Source organism: Corvus hawaiiensis, chromosome 4, assembly GCF_020740725.1.
Source record: "Corvus hawaiiensis isolate bCorHaw1 chromosome 4, bCorHaw1.pri.cur, whole genome shotgun sequence".
Taxonomy (NCBI): domain Eukaryota; kingdom Metazoa; phylum Chordata; class Aves; order Passeriformes; family Corvidae; genus Corvus; species Corvus hawaiiensis.
Window position 1 is genome coordinate 3,039,216 of NC_063216.1, and position 17,357 is coordinate 3,056,572.

The window sequence follows — 17,357 nt, forward strand, 5'->3', positions numbered from 1 at the left end:
TGTCAACTTTATACTGTGAAGGAAAAAAAAAAAAAAATTGTACATTAGAAGGAATGGGGAAAGCAGTACATTGCAAAGCTATTGTGTCCTGCAGGAAAAATGTGTCTCTGCTGGGAATTGGAGAAATCCAGATCTGAGGAGCTCTGATGGTGATTAAGAGCAGCTCTGCCTGGCTTTTATTTTAGCTGGTGATTAGGAGTTTTGAGTGGTAAATGTCTCATTGTTTCAAGAGCTGATGATTCCTTACATACATGACTGTGAAATATATTCCCTTCAGGGAGAGTTGTGCCTCTGTGTCTCCTACAAAAAGTATTCTCCTCGAGAGACCAACAGGCTGCTGCCTGGGACTCTGATCTCCAGCTCTCAGAGAGTAATTGGCATTAGACCCGGTTAATGCTCCGTTGTCATTGTGCCAGATGCTGCAGGAAGTGATTCAGCAGGTCCAGTCCTTTCCTCTGCCTTGTTAATGGATCAGAGTTCTTTAACTCGGAGCTTCAGAGGGTTTTTTCCCCTAATGAAATGTGAAACTTCAGCCCTTCATGTTTTTCTTTCTTAAAGGATGATGTGAAACATCTTTAGAAGGGCTGCTTATCTGTGGCAGCCCTAACTTTGAAATGTAACTCAGAATAGCATCTAGGTCCATTAGTGCTCAGCTTTTCCCAGCAAATAAACCATGTTATCCTCTTTTTAGGGTGGAAAAACCTCTCCATCAGAATCAAAGAAACAGAAAGAACTGCAACCATATGATTTCCTGCTGTAATTTCCATTGTAAGGAGGATCTAAACAATTGGCCTAAATCTGTTCAAGAACAATAGCTATGCCTTTGTTCGTGGAACAACATTATTTTTTAGGTTGTGTCATCTTTGTATTTATCATCCTATGGGGCCATGTAGAAATGGCACTATGTATCATCATTTCTCAGGAACTATTTTCACTTATATTCCCCCTTTGTAAGCAGTAGCACAAGATCTCTATTACCTATCATAAACTTGAACATTATGTTCCCAAAGTATTAAACAACATCTTCTTTAATCTCAAAGATGGTTTCTTTTTAACAAGAGATAAAACATCCTAAAGTTTACAGCATAATGGAAGCTTTACCCTGGCTGTGCCTTACTCCTGGTAATCATACAGATGTATGAACAGTGTCATCCAGATAATTCACAACTTCTTCCTGTGAATAAAGGGAATTACCCATGGGGGTTAGGTCACTCCATTAATGGGGCATCTTTTTCATAAAAGTCACAATATGGAGGTAAATAATGATTAATCTGCATTCCAGTGTGAGAAGCAAGGGAGTTGAGCTCAGTCCTACATGTAATGCTATGTCTAAGCTACCACAATAATCAATCTAATTCAATTTGTGGAGTGACCCAGTCTACAAATATTACAAACAAATTGATGTGGATTGAAATATGGTACCTATTTTCACAGTACTTTCCCCACCCCCCCCAAATTGCAGATATTAATGTGTCTGACACAAAGTGAATGCATTAATGGAGGATATAGCATTCAGAATTTCCCAGGACATTTGAGGAACATGTTAGGCACATTTATTGTGCTGTCTTGATGCTTGTGTAATGCAAGTTATATGCTAAATGCAAAGTGCTGGAAAGTCCAGGGTAAACAGAGAAGTTAAGTTTCCTGTTAACAGATAAGATGGGAAAGCAGTTGCTACAGAAGCAGTAGATTGTGAGACACAGAGAAAAATGGCAGATTTAGGACTTGGTCCTGCAATCTTGTCTCTCTGTGTGTAATATAATCTGCAAGTCTAAAAATAAAGAGATTGTAAGTGAAGAGGTGCCTTAAACTATTAGAGGGACATTGAAATGCACTAAGTCCCTTCTGTAATACGAATTCAATGTAGTACAGAGGTTTTATAAAGCTCTAAGTATTATATTTCTGTAATTCCACTTTATTTAAGCTATTTCTTGACAGCCCCTGAAATCTGTGACAAGGTGCATCCTAAACACTGAAAATGGTAAAATTAAAAAGACCAGACTGTTTATGCTCTGAATTATAAATCTAGGTAGTAAAGGGTGGCATTTTACGTATTCTTTAATTTTAATAACCCTAGGAGCTATTAGTAAGTGAAAGACAGAACATGATGGTTATCTGCTGAGTGTTCTTTTAATTTCACCGTGTGCAAATAGCTTTTGATGTGAAGATTTGGTGCCGAAGGAAGTAAGATAATGGAAGAATCTTTAAATTGCATTATATCACTCATGCAGCTCTGCTAACATCAGCCATGAGCAAGGAGAGGATAGCGAGCGGAAGATAGCGACACGAAAGAGAGTCTGCAGTGATTACCGCTTAATTCAATTGTTGGTTAATTAAATCAAAGCATCAGGAGGAAAAATCATTTGGATTAAAAATGAATATAACTTCCATCCTTTATTTGATTTGTTGTAGGAAGGAATAAATGGGGTAATTGAATCACTGGCATAAGAAAGTTTCAGTAATTCTTTCAGAAATGAGGAGACCTCAGATGTGAATGAGATAGCAGGAGAAAGCCCAGGGCACACCCGCTAACATGAGAGATGACTGCACATAAGCATTGTGCTATTTAGAGATTGTTATTGACATTTAAACTACTCTCATGTGCTGTGTGAGCTGTGATATGAACCCTCTGGTCATGTGGGCAGTCATCTCCACTGTTTATTTCGGAATAAGCGATGGGAGGAGTGTCGGCAGAAAGAAGAGGGTAGGCTTTGTTTCCTGTGATCTGCTTTACTCCTATTTGTTTCTAGGCTATCGTGAAATGTCAGCAGAATTTTCACAGATCCCATCACTGAAGTGCCTGTTGGTATCTGTGAGATGGGGAGTTTCTATTTGTATCTGGTTAATGTACAAATATATGGATATATATCTGACAAAGATAATTGGGTGCCTTTGCCATAAGAAATAGTTTCATAATCCCACACCATTGCATTTCCAAGCTCTGGCAAAGTTAGAAATGATGACACGTTGGTCTTGGTGAGAGATTCTGTTTGCATCTATGGTTTTGTTCCAAGTTGCTTTTTCTTCTGTGTTTCCCATCACATCTGGAAAGTTACAGCTGTAGTGAAAGTACTGTACTGGTCATTGGGATTTCCTTTTGTCTTTCACTACAGTCTTGCTTTTCCACCTTTGATTAACCTACCCTACCTCCTGCAGGATAATTCCACTTTTGATACTGATACTAATCTTCCCTTTCATCTACTCTTTCTTTTGCCCATTGTGACTGTATGCTCTTTGGTGAAAAATATTTTATTAGTTTTTCTCCAGGGCCTGTGGCAGCAGAATTTTGAACTCAAACAGGTCCTCTAATGCCGTGCTAATCAACAGCCTAAATTTTGCACTCTGATCCCTGTAGTATGCAAGAACTAAATCAACGTGCTAATCTTTCTAAGGATGTAGGCCTAATTGCATTAACTATCTCTATTAAAATATGTTAGCAGGAAAAAATTCAGCTAACAGGATAACCTTGCTTTGAGTATCTGCTTGGACCTCTTAACCACAGGCTAGGTGGGTTGCTGTCAATTTTTTCTTGCTGAGGAGAGCATTGAAAAAAAAGGTGTTTTTTTCTTTTAGTTTTTGTTGGGGTTTTTTTATGAATAGAGAAGGCTGAATAAAAATGTGGCTCTCTGATTGTCAGCAACAATCCAGCCTCCCAGCTGCAGTGAACTGGCATGGCTTTCCTGTGCTGATGGAGCTACACTGGTCTGGATTTCAGATGACAGGACACAGGATATTTTTCTTAGTTTTTGCAGCCTACCTGACTCTGAGTTCAGAGCATTAGATCAGCAGTTCCTGACTTAGCTCCTTCCTATGCACAGGCTTTCCCTGTGCCATCCAATAAACCACTTTATTTCTCTGTACCTCGGTTCTTCATCTGTAAAATAATGGTAATGGTACTGTTTAGTTTGTAGAACTTTGATGGGGATAAATATGTTAAAGGTGGTGGCCCTCTTACATGGTAGGAATGGGGGCTGTGTAACTACCCATGAAATAAAGAAATGTATAGATACCAAAATAGAAAATCTTCATTCATGTGGCTCCCTTTGGCCATTACACTGATAATCTTCTCAGCTCATTTTAAAAGCTCTACATTTATGCTGAAGTCACAGCAGTTTCAAGTGTTGCAATGTTTTTGTCTGGGCACTTTCACATGATTGACAAGTTTTAAAGATGAAAATCTTTCTGAGGTGATGACTGTGAGTGCTTAAATAATAACATATTTTGAATGTCAAATATGGAAATTTTTCCCTTACAGTGTAAGTGTTAGGAAGATCAATTCTTTGGAGGGAGGGGAATACTGAAATACTGGCTTTGTCAATGTCCCAGGTAGCTTTGCCCCACACCTCAGTGAAGCCCCAGATATCACCTGGTAGATTTAAGAGTGCCTGTGCCATACCTACAAAACCATTTATTTTCATTGGTATTGTATATGTGTAAAGAACTCAGTTTGCCTATTAATCCGCTCCTTTCTTCCTTTTTTCCCCTTTTTGTTTGTACATCCTTTAGAACCACTTCCAGTGAGCAATGTTTCTATCTATGATTACAAACCATCTCCAGAAACAGGAGTGTTGTTTGAAATTCAGTACCCAGAGAAGTACAATGTTTTTACCAGGGTAAATATAAGCTATTGGGAAGGAAAAGACTACCGAACAATGCTGTACAAAGGTAGGAGGAAACTGTTTCACCAAAATTCAATACTAATTCTGCTGGAAACATTTTAAACCGTGGTCTTAGGTGGGGTTTTGATATGTATTTATATTTCTGGTAATGTCTTTATGTAACAGCTTTTATATCATGAAGTAAGGGATGGGTCTTTGAATGGAGCTGGTGGTTCACTTGGGATTTTTAAATTGCTAGAATACTAGTTCTAGTGATGCTCTCTTTCTTTTGGATTTTAGAGGAAGACTTGGTGGTCTGGATTTTTGTAATCAGGCTGAAATCAGCCTGGGAAGGCATCCCCAGGTGCTGGTGCTTGTGTGTCAGTCCAAAGCAATACAAAAGCTCCCAGGCTCTTCCCTCTGACGAAGGTTTCCTCTTTGGTCTATAGCCGATAGGAAAGCTCTGGGATATCCCAGAGGAGGGAAACCCATTCAATAAACCTGATTGTTGGCACGGGACCAAACCTGGAGCCAAATTCTGTATCAGCATACAGTGACACAGTGCTGACAGTGTATATAGTACATTACTGCAGCATTCAGTGTTGTCCCTAAGCTAATAAACCCTCCTGCATAATACAAATTTCAGTGTTCTTAGACTAATCTAATCAAGGGCAATCAATCTAACAGTCTAGACAGCCAGCCTAAACAAACAACCAACCTAACCATCTAAATGATCTAAAAAGAGCAAATTCTTTCTTTATCTGTTTGTAACTGAACCTTTTCATGTATTTGTTTACAACTTTCGCCCTGCAGTATAGCTTAAGCACAGTATCTGTCTCAGAGATATAAACGGGGCTGTCCTGTGGGAAGCACCCTAAAAGGTGAGGAAGGCACCCACATACTCTGTGGGCCCTGAAATCCCAATGATTTAACATTCCATAGTGCCAGTAAAATGCCTTTGGGCAATCCAGTAGGTGCCGAGTTGAATTTTACACACTGAATTAAGGATCCCAAAACAGAAAACTGGTCATTGTAAACTCACTTTAAAGTCAGCAGAGGGAGATACACACCTCCAGAAAGGAGGTCAGAAAATTGGGGAGTCTCCTTGCTACAATACGAAGTGGGGCTAGAAATCACATTTTCAATGCTGTAAAGTGCCAAAAGTTAGGAAGGGTAAAGTCTGGACTGTAGCAGAAAATACAGGTGACCTCTTTCCAGAGAACAAAAGGGATGCCAGCAGTAATTTTTATCTTCTGCAGCTAATAGATGGTTCCAGGGGCTGTAACGCTAAAGCTGCTGATAAATAAAAGAGTCAACCTAAATTAGGAGATTCCCTAATCAGCTTGCATGCTCCTTCCCACAGCCAGATAGCCCTAAGCAAGTTCTCTTCAGCCCACACGTGTTGTGCTGGTGGCTCGTGCTCGATGGCAGGCGGGTGTTCCTTTGAAGGTCCCCCCTGAACGCTGGGCCTCAGTCAGCAAAAGACCAAAGAGGCTTTTGCGTGCAGCAGTTAAAGGTCTGCAGGAACTGTCAGATGCTCTTTGAGATATTCAGTGTCATGTGGAGCAGGTTGCCAGATTCAGTTCCCTTGCTGGTGAAAAGCAGCTCATGTTTCTTGTGCTGGGCCCTTTTTTTTTTTTCCTTTTTTTTTTTCTGGTAGCAAAGTGGCTTTGACAGCCAGGAAAAGTGTTGGCAAACTGAATTATTACAATTTCATGTCTCAGAGCAGGTTGAAAAAATGTTTAAACATCTAAAACATTGCCCATTCACCATGTGCAGTCATATTATGAGAAAGTGAACATTTGATGCATTATCCTCTTTTTTTTCCTTTCTTCTTCTCACTTTAAACCTTCTGCAGATTTCTTTAAAGGTAAAACAGTTTTCAATCACTGGCTGCCAGGCATATGCTACAGTAACATCACATTTCAGTTGGTATCAGAAGCAACCTTCAACAAGAGCACGCTCGTGGAATACAGCGGGGTCCAGCATGAGCCCAAACAGCACAGAACAGGTGAAGAAAATTCTTACACACCACTTCTTCCAAGTCTGTATTGCTGCTTTTCTTGCTTCTCTGGGGAGGGGATTGATCCCACAGAGAGGAGGGTCTGTGTGGGGGCAGTCCTGGGAGCAAGGGAGGAGGATGTTGTGGCTATTCCATAGGCTTGTGTGTACAAGCCCTGCAGAGGGAAATTTGTGTGGGTGTTCCTGTCATAAAAGCTTGCTTCTTAGAAAATAACTTCTGCTTCACGTGAGATATCCTGGGCCTTCTGCTAGGAATTAATTTTTAAGCCTCAGGAATAGCTGCACTGAGCAGACTATTGATCTATCTCTATTGGTCTCTCTCCTTGTGCACTGAATCATAGCTAAACTGCTTGAGAAGGCTTTCCTCACTGTGCACTTTTCTAGCACGGAGAAGAATGTCATAGTTGCCCGACTTGGCCGCCAGTTTGTGCCCTGAAGCATGAACTTTTAATTTCCAAGACAGCAATGTTGCAGAGGCTGAAAATTGCATTTGTTCAGGGTCCAGAACTAATTTAATTTGGTCCTGGGACAGTGCCCAAAACTTTTTTGTTAATCTGTTGGACCGCAGACATTTATCAAGGTCCAAAGTGAAATGAACCAGTGATAAAAATCAAAAGGCCAAATCTTCAGATGAATACACTCATGTTGGTCCATTGCCTTGGACAGAACAAAGCCAACTGATGCCAGCTGAGTTCCGTCCTGAAGATCCTAAATACAGTTCTTGAGATACTGAACCATAACCACCAGGATCACCTTTTTTTTTTTTCCTGCTGCCCTCCCATCCCTCATTTTTCACATGAACTGCAATGAGAATGTAGAGTTGGGTTTTCTCTTAGTGGCTGTGGCTGGGATGGGAGCTGAACAAATTAGTGTGCTGTAAAGTGCCAGCTTAAAAGGTGCCAGGCAAAATTATTTGCAGAGGCTACTCACAGTTAGAGTGTGTAAGGAAAGGCAGACAAGCAATTACAGTGAGACAGACAAAATGCTGTGTGTTCACGTCCTGGCATCAGCTGAAGTAACTTCTTTGCGTGCCAGAATCTTGTCTTGTGGAGACCCAAATCTTAAGATCAAGCTTTCACAAATATTAAAATTTAAACTGATGTTTAATGCTTGTGAAAAGGTGGCTGCTAAAAGCATATGAAAAGCCCTAGAGCAACGTGAAGGTTGTTTTTTTTTAATATGAGCTATGCCATATATGAGTTTTGCATATATGTTTCATTTCTACAGAGGTGGGGTTTTTTTCCATGATCAAGATCTTCCTGGAAGACACAATAAAATAGATGTAGATTCACTGTTAAAAATTCACACTGGAGGAGCCTTGCTGTTATAATAGCACTCAAGTTTGATTTACTGTGACTGCACATCTACTTTACTTCCTGGCATTCTTGACTTGTGATGATTCTGTGAATTTATACTCGTCTTCATCCCACTAGAATCACTTCTGGTATATGTATAAGAATATATAAGAGAAGGGAGAATCTTAGTAAGAACAAGTTATTTCAAACAATCCCTAGAAAATTGTTATTTGTCTGGGGAATTAATACATTTAAAGGTGTACAGAACATACCTATTAAAAGACTAACCCTTGCTTCTCTTTTAGTTCCTTACCCACCTCGAAACATTTCTGTCCAGATTGTACCAATCAACAGAAACAACTGGGAAGAGCACAGTGGGAATTTTGCGGAAGAATCCTTCATGGGACCACAAGAAATCATAAGGAAAGAGAAAGTTAGCCATCCTTCTGACAGCCCAGCTGAAATCCCAGCAGCAAACACATCTGCAGCCTGGCTGGATGACCGCTCCAACGGCACCGAGTACGAGGCCACCTCACAGCCATCCTGGTGGTCTAACGAAGCCGAGTCATCCGAGGGGGAAGAGGAGTTTGTCAATGCAGTTTCCAGTGATTATGAAGCCAGTGAGGCCAACACATCTGGCAGACCCACAGCAGAGCCCCCTCCCTTCCTTCCTGTGCAGATGGTGCTGACCTGGTTACCCCCAAAGCCCCCTACTGCGTTTGATGGCTTCCATATCAATATTGAAAGGGAAGGTAAAGCAGAGCCTTGTGCCTTCCTCATGCTTCTTTTCTATAACTCCACTGGTGGATTGTCTCCTCTACAAATTATTAATTATCTAGTATGGTGCTTCAGAGGGCTTTGTTAGAGCCCCTGTATTTCTTGAGGAGTTTCTTGCATTGAATAGCATCTACTTCTGGCTGGGCAACATAAAAGTGAGGGAGGAGGAGTAAATCGCAGTTTGCAGTTCTCTTTTGTTAAACAAGATTTATGCTGTTGTACACATTGCCACACTGTTTAAATGCAGTCCTTCTGGATGCCTTTTAATCCCACAGCTGAAACAAAATTAGCATTTCTAATGTAAATAATTTTCTTGGTGGCTGGAACCTTTCAAGTTTCAATTAATCCGCACTCTTTTCCCCCCCCCGATTTAGAGAATGCAACTGAATTTTTGACAGTGAGTGAGGACACTCAAAAATTTGTTGCTGAGCTGAAAGAACCAGGAAAATATAAGTTGTCTGTAACAACATTTAGCTCCTCTGGCTCTTGTGAAGTTCGGGGAAGTCAATCAGCAAAAACACTTAGCTTTTATATCAGTAAGTATCTCATCAAACCCATCTTTTTCTCCCTAAGCAACATAGCTGTAACGTGCAGAGTTTGACCACTGTGGCATCTCTGGCATCTGCTGATGGATCACAAGGGCCTGGTCTTCTGGAATTCCCTGTTGCAGGGAAGGAAATGCAGTGCAAATATGTTACATATTGCAACCTGCCTGGATGGGCCTTTGTTGTGCCGTCTTGGCAGTCTTAAGAACTGAAAGCAGGTGATGTGATGGAGTCAGTGTTCAGAAGTGGCTCACTGAAACGAGTCACCCTTTTGCATCTCTCACAGTGAGGATTTAATTCCAAGAATTAATTTGGTGGTTATGGAGAGTCTTGGAAATATTTAACTTCCTTACTCCTGGAGTACATACTGGGTTAGGGATGAAGGGCAGCTCAGGCTGAGAGTATGGGAATTGCACAATTAAACACTGAACTCTGAAATGGCATGGTCTCTGAGCAAATTACAGTAGATGAAGTGGTTCAGCCTGCTAAATTCAAAGGAGAAAAAGTAATTTATTATTTCCTTTTAGAATCCCAGAGTTTCTTAACTGGAGATTAGTAAAAGACAAAGTAATCATACGCTGCTGTGTAAGCTAATACCATGACTGACAATTAGATCAGCAAGTGAGACAGGTGTTGGTGAATTCAGACCATTATCCTTCTGATGGCTGTGGTCACCTTTGTACCTTTTTCTGCAAAAGGAAATAGATATACCCCAGAGAATGCCCATGGAATGAGAAAGGGGAATGCTCTCAGCACTGCACAATTTTGCATGCGGGAAGATAATGCCTTCCCAAACCGTGAACGCTGCAACAAGACACAGTAGCTGAAGCTGGCAGAAAAATTCATATTAAAAGGAAATGTACTCCAGTAGTTCAGTATATTATGAATAAAAATTGTGCCTTTAATAGCTCGTAACATCTACAAATTCTAAGTATTTAGACTTAATCATATTGCTGGACTGGATGTAGCAATTGCACTATTGCTCCCGTTCTTAACAGCTTTATAGTTAAAAAAACAAGAATGGGAAAACATCGAGAAAACATCGAGAAAACGACCCTCATGAGAGAGAGGGTCTCTGCTCTTGTAATTTCACTGTCTTCTGCTTTTCTTTAGGAATAGCTAGACAGCTTCATTATATGGAAAGCATCAAAGTAGATAAAGATATATGTAACATTACTATTAGTACCAAATGTTACTCCGTTTTGCAAGGTGTGACAGATTTTCATTAAGCAGTATTTAACACAGTGTTCTCCATGAAGTGTGCTAACTGTGGACCTGAGAGAAATGAGGACATGTTAATCCAAAGTATAGGGGTATGGATGGCTGAATTAAGGATGAATTCGAATCTCATTGTGTATAAAGTATTAAACTGTTACAGGAACATAATGATATTTTAATTTTACATGTAGCACATAAGAGCTTTTGGTTTTTTGAGTTTTGTCAGTTAGTTTTAGAGGCTTTAAAACAAAATGAGGGTTCTTGGCAGTTGTCTTATATATTCTGTCAAACACAAGGTCCTTAGTATTTTAGATATTTTTTATATGTATTTCTGGTAAAATGCTGAGTTGGAGATAGGCACAAATGCTCTCAGGTTGAAATTGCTTTTCCATTCCTCTTTATGACTCTGATCAAGTAGGCTTTGTGTGGGGACTACAACTCTGGGTCATGACATGAGGTATCTCTGCTCCCTTAATGCCAGTGCTGAAACAGTTTCTGAATAGTGAGAGCTACCTGTACATCCACTGTCTCCAGAGATTAATCTAATAATCAAATTCCTCTTTGTCACCTGCGTGGGTGTGGGTCTGCTGCTGTGACTAAATTTTGCCCACAGCATCAGTCTTACCTTTTCCTTGTAGCACTTGGTCAGTGAATCATCCTGTCAAATTACTGGCTTGTGTTACATATTTTTGTTACATCCAGATAGCAGTCAAATCTTATAGGCCGATCTTAAACCCCATTCTTGCACTGGCATTTGTTTTATTTTATCAATAAATGTAAATTACCACTGGAGTTGCACGGAGGAAGAATGTCAAGGAGAGAGCTGTCACAAGTATCACTTAAAAGTGACAAGAAAAATGGGCTACTTTCATGAAATACTAAATTTTTACCAGGTCTGGCTGAAGTTATTTTCCAAGCTGTTCTTTTATCTATATTTAAAGCTGTGTTCTCTACCAAGTGCTCCAAAAAGTCTGGTGGAGAGTGAGATTCTTCACTGTGGTAACCTCTGTGAACTTGATTTTCATGCTTCAAGGCTGTGGTACGCTCAGAGGGTGTGTTAGTATGTGGAGAGGCGAAAAATTCTGTGTGCTTATCCTTTAATATTGGTCAATGATCTGTACATTATTGGCTGTCACTGCTTTTAAGCATTCCCTTGGAGCAAATCTGATACTGCTGGGTGGTTTCTGGTAAGCAACAGAGAATACTGCAGTCTGAATTTTCACAGTCACGTTTGTCGTGTCATCAGCTCTGCTGCATGAGCAGCAACCTCAGGCTGTTTCCCAGGGCTGCCATCTCTCCTGCCTGCGGGCTGTGGAGGTGGACAGCTGCCAGTCCAACCTCCCTCACCAGCAATAAATAATTCCCTGAAAGTGGGATGTTTTATCACAAGTGCCTCAAGTGGATAGAGTGGCTTGCTGACCTGTGCTTTTGGAACATGTCCCAGGCCCCACAGGTGAGTGGATAGAGGAGCTCACTGAGAAGCCCCAGCATGTGACTGTGACGGTGCTGAGCTCCACGACTGCCCTGACATCCTGGACGGCGTCCCATGAGAGCAGTGGCAACAGCACCATCGTGTCTGTGCTCTCCCTCACCTGCCAGAAGCAAAAGGAAAGTCAGAGGCTTGAAAAACATTACTGCACTGAGGTAAGGGGCAGAAGACGGAGCATTTTCCAGTCCAGGAAAAAGTCGTCCTGCTGTTTAGAATCCTTGTGCCCCAGGGCTCTATCAGGCTGCAGAGGACAGTGGCAGCTGCTCCCTTCTGCAGTCCAAAGGGACATGGCTGGTGCAGAGTGGCGGGGAGAGCGCAGCAGTCGGGAATGAAAATGTGCAGGACACCACAGGATTCTTAAAACAGGATTTCTGCTGGACTTGCTGTGGCCAGTCCTTCACTCAGGCATATGCTGCAGTACATTTGTATTAGTGAGGTGCTCACATGCATCATTATTGTCAAAGTAGCATAAATTATTTCTTAGCTCTCCCACATTTGAATACAGAACCTGACTGTAAATTTTCTGGAAGTTTTGGGATGATCAGAAGTCAGCTTTTCATCCATAGAAAAAGGTGTCAGCACTGGGAAATAAATAGCAGTTCAGACCACCTGTGATTTGTGTGGACAACAGTTCTTCAGGGCTGCTGTATGGGTTGTGTTTATAATCATCAGGGGTCCTGAACCCCAAAACTTGACTGTTTTCTGTTACTTGAAACCCTTAGTGAGTGCAACCCCACATCAGACTCTGTGCCTATGATAGATCAGTGGCACGTGGCTTCAATTAGAAAGATGTTTTAGCCCACATGTCAGGGACCCCACCAAGATGCTGATACAGCCTTTTTCTGAGCAGGGCCATGACTTCTGTCTGGCTCCCTAAATGTGTGTGATGGAGGAGTCTGCAAGGGACTGCAGTGCTGCCCTGCTGCACCCTCAGCCCACCCCTGGGAATGGAAGGGGACTGCTGGCACTCCCTGTAAATCTTCCTCTCCTTCAGCTTTGTGATCAACCCTGCAAGTTAATTAATATGGAGAATTTTCAACCCTTAAAATGCCTTTTAAAATTAATCTCTGTAAAAATTCTGAGTTTTATTTCAGGAATAGCTGTGAATTTAAATGTTTGGGATTGTCTTTTCATGACCATTTGAGAATTGTTTTTCAGAATCAGCTTGTTATTGTTATTTATATTTCTAAAAAGTGCAGTCATTTAAATGGGAAGGAAATACAGTGAGTGATTATAAACACAGATCACAAATATATGCATTTATGATTTAGTAAATACTTCAGAACTCATCTACAAACTCAAAAACTGGTACCTAAAGTTAATCTGTGAATAAACAAGGTATCTGTAAAAGCAAATGTGTATTTACTGCAAGTAGGTAGAAAGGTCTAAATACAGTTAATTGTTTCTTTCTGTCATTACATATATTTGTATCAAATTTTATCAACTTACTGTACCTGGAACTGTTAATAGCTGTTGGTTTGAATTCTCCTTGATGAGCTGAAAAGAGCAAATTTCAGTGCAGAGGTCTATAAATTTCTAACATGATTTAAAAGTGATTTAGCTTTCCAGAGCAGCTGGTAAAGACAAATTCTGTTCCTCACAAAATCTGTGCTGGCACTGATAGAATTCGTGTGCGTTGCAGTAAACCACCAGTGCAGAGGTGGCTGTGATACAGACTTTGGAAAGGTTGTGAAGAAAATATTAGTAGGAAATACCAGCCTGCAGCTCTAGAAAGGATGTGTGAAGGCTTTTCCTCAAAGCTGCTCTGTGCATTTGCTGTTAGTGCAGTCTTCAGGCAATGAGCCTCTCTGTGTTGTATCAGACCAGGAATCCCTTGGTCAGGAATTCTTCCTCCAGCTCTGACTGAAACCTGGTGTGGCAGAGCAAAAATGTTAACGGTGATGTTTTCAAACTGACGAGAAGAATCCCGGTGCCCCTTAGTCACAGTTTGTAGTTCTGTGGAGGGGAGGTGACAGAGACTATTTCCTCTCTGATTTCACCATGGAGTCACTCAGTAGATGCACTCAGAAGGCAGCTTCCCCAAAATGCTGCCTTCAGCTCACAGAGCTGCATCAGATGACGGATGGAAAGCCTCAGGCTCTAATTAAAAACACATGGTCTAAATACTCCAGCCTGAATGATACCACGTGAAAATGAATAATGTAGCCTGAATATTTTAATAAACTTTGACAGTAGGAGAGAGTGGATCTGCAGTGAGATAGCTGACCTTATGCGCCCAGGCAAGTGCAATTCTCTGAGTCAGATCATTTGTGAAGTCAGTCCTGACCGCTTCCACAGTTTTGCCATGTGGGGCTTAATGAATGGAGTTCTTGCTGTCGATGCCAATGTGTTTGGATTCATGCCTTTTGTAACTGGAGTCATTCAAGTACAGTCTCAATATTCTTTTATTAACCAAGTGAGTGCTTCATATCTGATGAGTTCCTCTCCTCCTAGGTGAATTCAAGCAGCAGCCTCATTGAAAATCTTGTTCCTGGTGCCCAGTACCAAGTTGTGGTTTACTTACGGAAGGGACCATTGGTTGGACCTCCTTCTGATCCTGTCACATTTTCCATTGGTAAACCCCTGAGCCTACTGAATGAAACGCGTTTATTTGCTTTTAGGGTGTTTTTTTTTTGAATACAGGTAGTATATTCATTAAGTCCTGTAGACCATGCCTTGATTTTCTTGAGTTTAACAGTGGATCTTGGTGTTGTTCTCTGCTTTGGGATTTGAAAATGAGAAGAACCCTCTGAGACTGACAGTAACATTTTCAAGAATGTAGTTTCATGTCCAACAGGCAGAGCCACTGCCTGTGATTTAGGATTCCACCAGGCTCCTATAAAGGGTCATTTAGGACAGAATTCAGTATCTTTTCGTTTCGGTGTAATTTCTTTTGTTAAGATTACCACTTAAACAAAATGTATTAAGTAGAGAGAGGGCAAAGAGAAAGAGATTCAGTGTACAGAGTTACATTTGCAGAGAAATACTCAACCTGCCTCACCCAGTGTCTCCTTTTGACAAAAGGTCTGCTCAGTGGGAGAGCAGGTGGCTGAAAGTTACAGATCTTCAGTATTTTTAATGCTGCTTCCTCTCTGTGATTTAGGGAAGAAAGTGAAACAGAAAATAATGTTAACCTGTTAAGAATTTAATCCTTAAAAAAAAGCCAATATGTGGCCTAGTGATTATGGTGAGAGCCTTTTCTTTCCAGGCAATCTTCTTATATATTTTCATAAATTTGGTCTGAATAAAAATTTTATAAGTATGCTATATTCCAGTAAAGGAAAAATTAATAAGTAAATATTTATATATACTTTAATATTAAAGTTTCTATCATTGGGCAGTTTTTACAAAAGCTTTTGATCTTCTTTCTCACTCTAATTCAAAAACCTGAAAAGTTCTACTTTTATTTTGCAAAAGTAAAATCATGTATACCCAAAGTAAATAAGCTGCTTCATTTTCTCCACTTTTGTATGGCCTTACAACCGTGAAAGATTCTTAAAAAACTCAAAATGGCAATCAGTTTCTAAACAGAACATCTCATAGCTTTCTTATTTCAAAGGGACTGTTTTTATGCAGTAAAACAACAGTCATGTGAGTTTTCATAACGGGTTATTGAATTTGATGCTAAAATAATAGAACTGAAAAACAAATTGTGGTGGCTAACAATGAAGGAAAGTCAAATAAAATAAAATGCACTTTAAAAAGTATTCAGTTCTCGCAATGTTTATCGTAAGGCTCATTTTCACAGGGTGAGTATTAGCAGTGTAGAGAAAGCAAAGGAAGGAGATGGTAAATGATTTATAAAGGTAAAGGCAATCGTGTGCTAACATGGGCTGAAATAATCTGGGTGCTGGTCTAGATTCTGACCCTGTGTGCAATAGCTGGGGCTCTGCAACCCTGGCAAATGTCAGCACTAAGTCCTTATTTAAGTGGCCTCAGTGAAGTCATGAAGGATAATTGCTTTCCAGACCATACAGGTTGCAGAAGTTGACCCTTATGTGACATTCTTCAAATCACTTGACTCCTCTTTCTCAGTGTCACTGTCTGTGAGGCAAGAATAGCAATACATGACAGAACCTTTAGGTTCCCCAGGGAAGGAGGGCTAGAGATGAAAACTTTCCTGTCTTGCAGTGCTCTGGCTTTTGATGCTTTTGTTTTTGAGCATCTTGAAATATCTCCTAAGCATCCTGATTCTCAGAGTAGAATGGAACCCTCCATTTATGAAAAAGCAAGCCGTGTACTTTATCTCAAGCTAAGCAGCCAACACCAAGTGGTCCGTAGCCAGTTCTGAAAAAGTGGTTTTAAACTGGAGGACAAATGCTTAAAAAGTGGTATTCAACCCCTTGTGACCAAGATGTTCTTGGGAATTAAAGTTGTGAAAAAAACAGAAATAAGTAGGACTTGATTAAGGAAAGATACCATTTTAAAATAAAGTGCAGCTGATAACACGTGCACATTACTAACCATAATTTCTGGTTTACAGTGCCCACTGGAATAAAGGATCTGACACTTTACCCTTTGGGACCTACTGCTGTGGTTCTGAGCTGGAACAGACCTTTCCTTGGGGTGTTCAGGAAATATGTTGTAGAAATGTTTTACTTCAACCCATCAACGATGACATCGGAGTGGACAACCTACTATGAAATAGCAGCAACCGTCTCCTTGACTGCCTCTGTGGTAAAGTCACCATTACCTACTTGCTTTCCCATGCCTCTGTGGCCCTGGCACCTTGTGACACTTCTTTCCCAGCCTTTTCCCCATGGATGTGTATATATGCCTTCAAGCCTGGCACTTTTTACCCCAGCAAAGCAGAGAAAATGGCCAGGGTGCTAGAGGCATTTTCCATTCTAAAGTAAGGCAATGCCAGCTGAACCATGCTGAATTTCAAGCAGAGCAGTGAGACAGGAGATGAGCCTCTTTTCCTGTTGTTGTTCAGCAAGTCCAGAGGCAGCTTCAGTTTGTGGGTCATTTTGTCAGTCAAGGCTTTAAAAGTTCCATCATCTCCTCAGGGGGTGCACTCCGAAGCCTTATCTACATAATTAATATTGATAGTATGGATTTGGGGCTTGCAGGCTGGTCTCTCAGTGTGCCATCTGGAAGCCTTAGCTGTGGAGAGGTTTTTGTGAAAACAGCCTTCATGTTTCTGAAGCTGCCAGATCTTAGGCCAGGGTTTTAACTAGGTGAACACTGGTCTCTATCAGAACACACTCACACGTATACTCACAGGCGTCTTTGCAGATATAAAGTGAATTTTTCCTTGTCTTTTCCATTATTTCCTGGGGAAGGTGAACAGATTTTATTCAGACTTCGCTGTAGTGCGAGACAGAAAGCAATTCCAGCTGAAATTAGTTGTTCAGAAAGTTATGAGTATGCAAAAAAGATAGCAATAACTTCTGCTGCTGGTGAGAGCCAC

At 40.8% G+C, this 17,357-nt stretch overlaps 1 protein-coding gene across 3 annotated transcripts in view; it reads left to right on the top strand.

Annotated features, from left to right (window-relative positions):
* The window catches only part of PTPRO (protein tyrosine phosphatase receptor type O), a 145,474-nt gene that overhangs the window by 87,763 nt on the left and 40,354 nt on the right, over positions 1–17,357 (top strand). For all 3 annotated transcript variants that reach the window (XM_048302501.1, XM_048302502.1, XM_048302503.1), the window contains 7 exons: positions 4,507–4,665; positions 6,457–6,609; positions 8,221–8,667; positions 9,067–9,228; positions 11,900–12,099; positions 14,399–14,519; positions 16,428–16,621. In XM_048302501.1, coding sequence (XP_048158458.1) covers positions 4,507–4,665; positions 6,457–6,609; positions 8,221–8,667; positions 9,067–9,228; positions 11,900–12,099; positions 14,399–14,519; positions 16,428–16,621 — 1,436 coding nt within the window. The remainder of the gene's footprint in view (positions 1–4,506; positions 4,666–6,456; positions 6,610–8,220; positions 8,668–9,066; positions 9,229–11,899; positions 12,100–14,398; positions 14,520–16,427; positions 16,622–17,357) is intronic.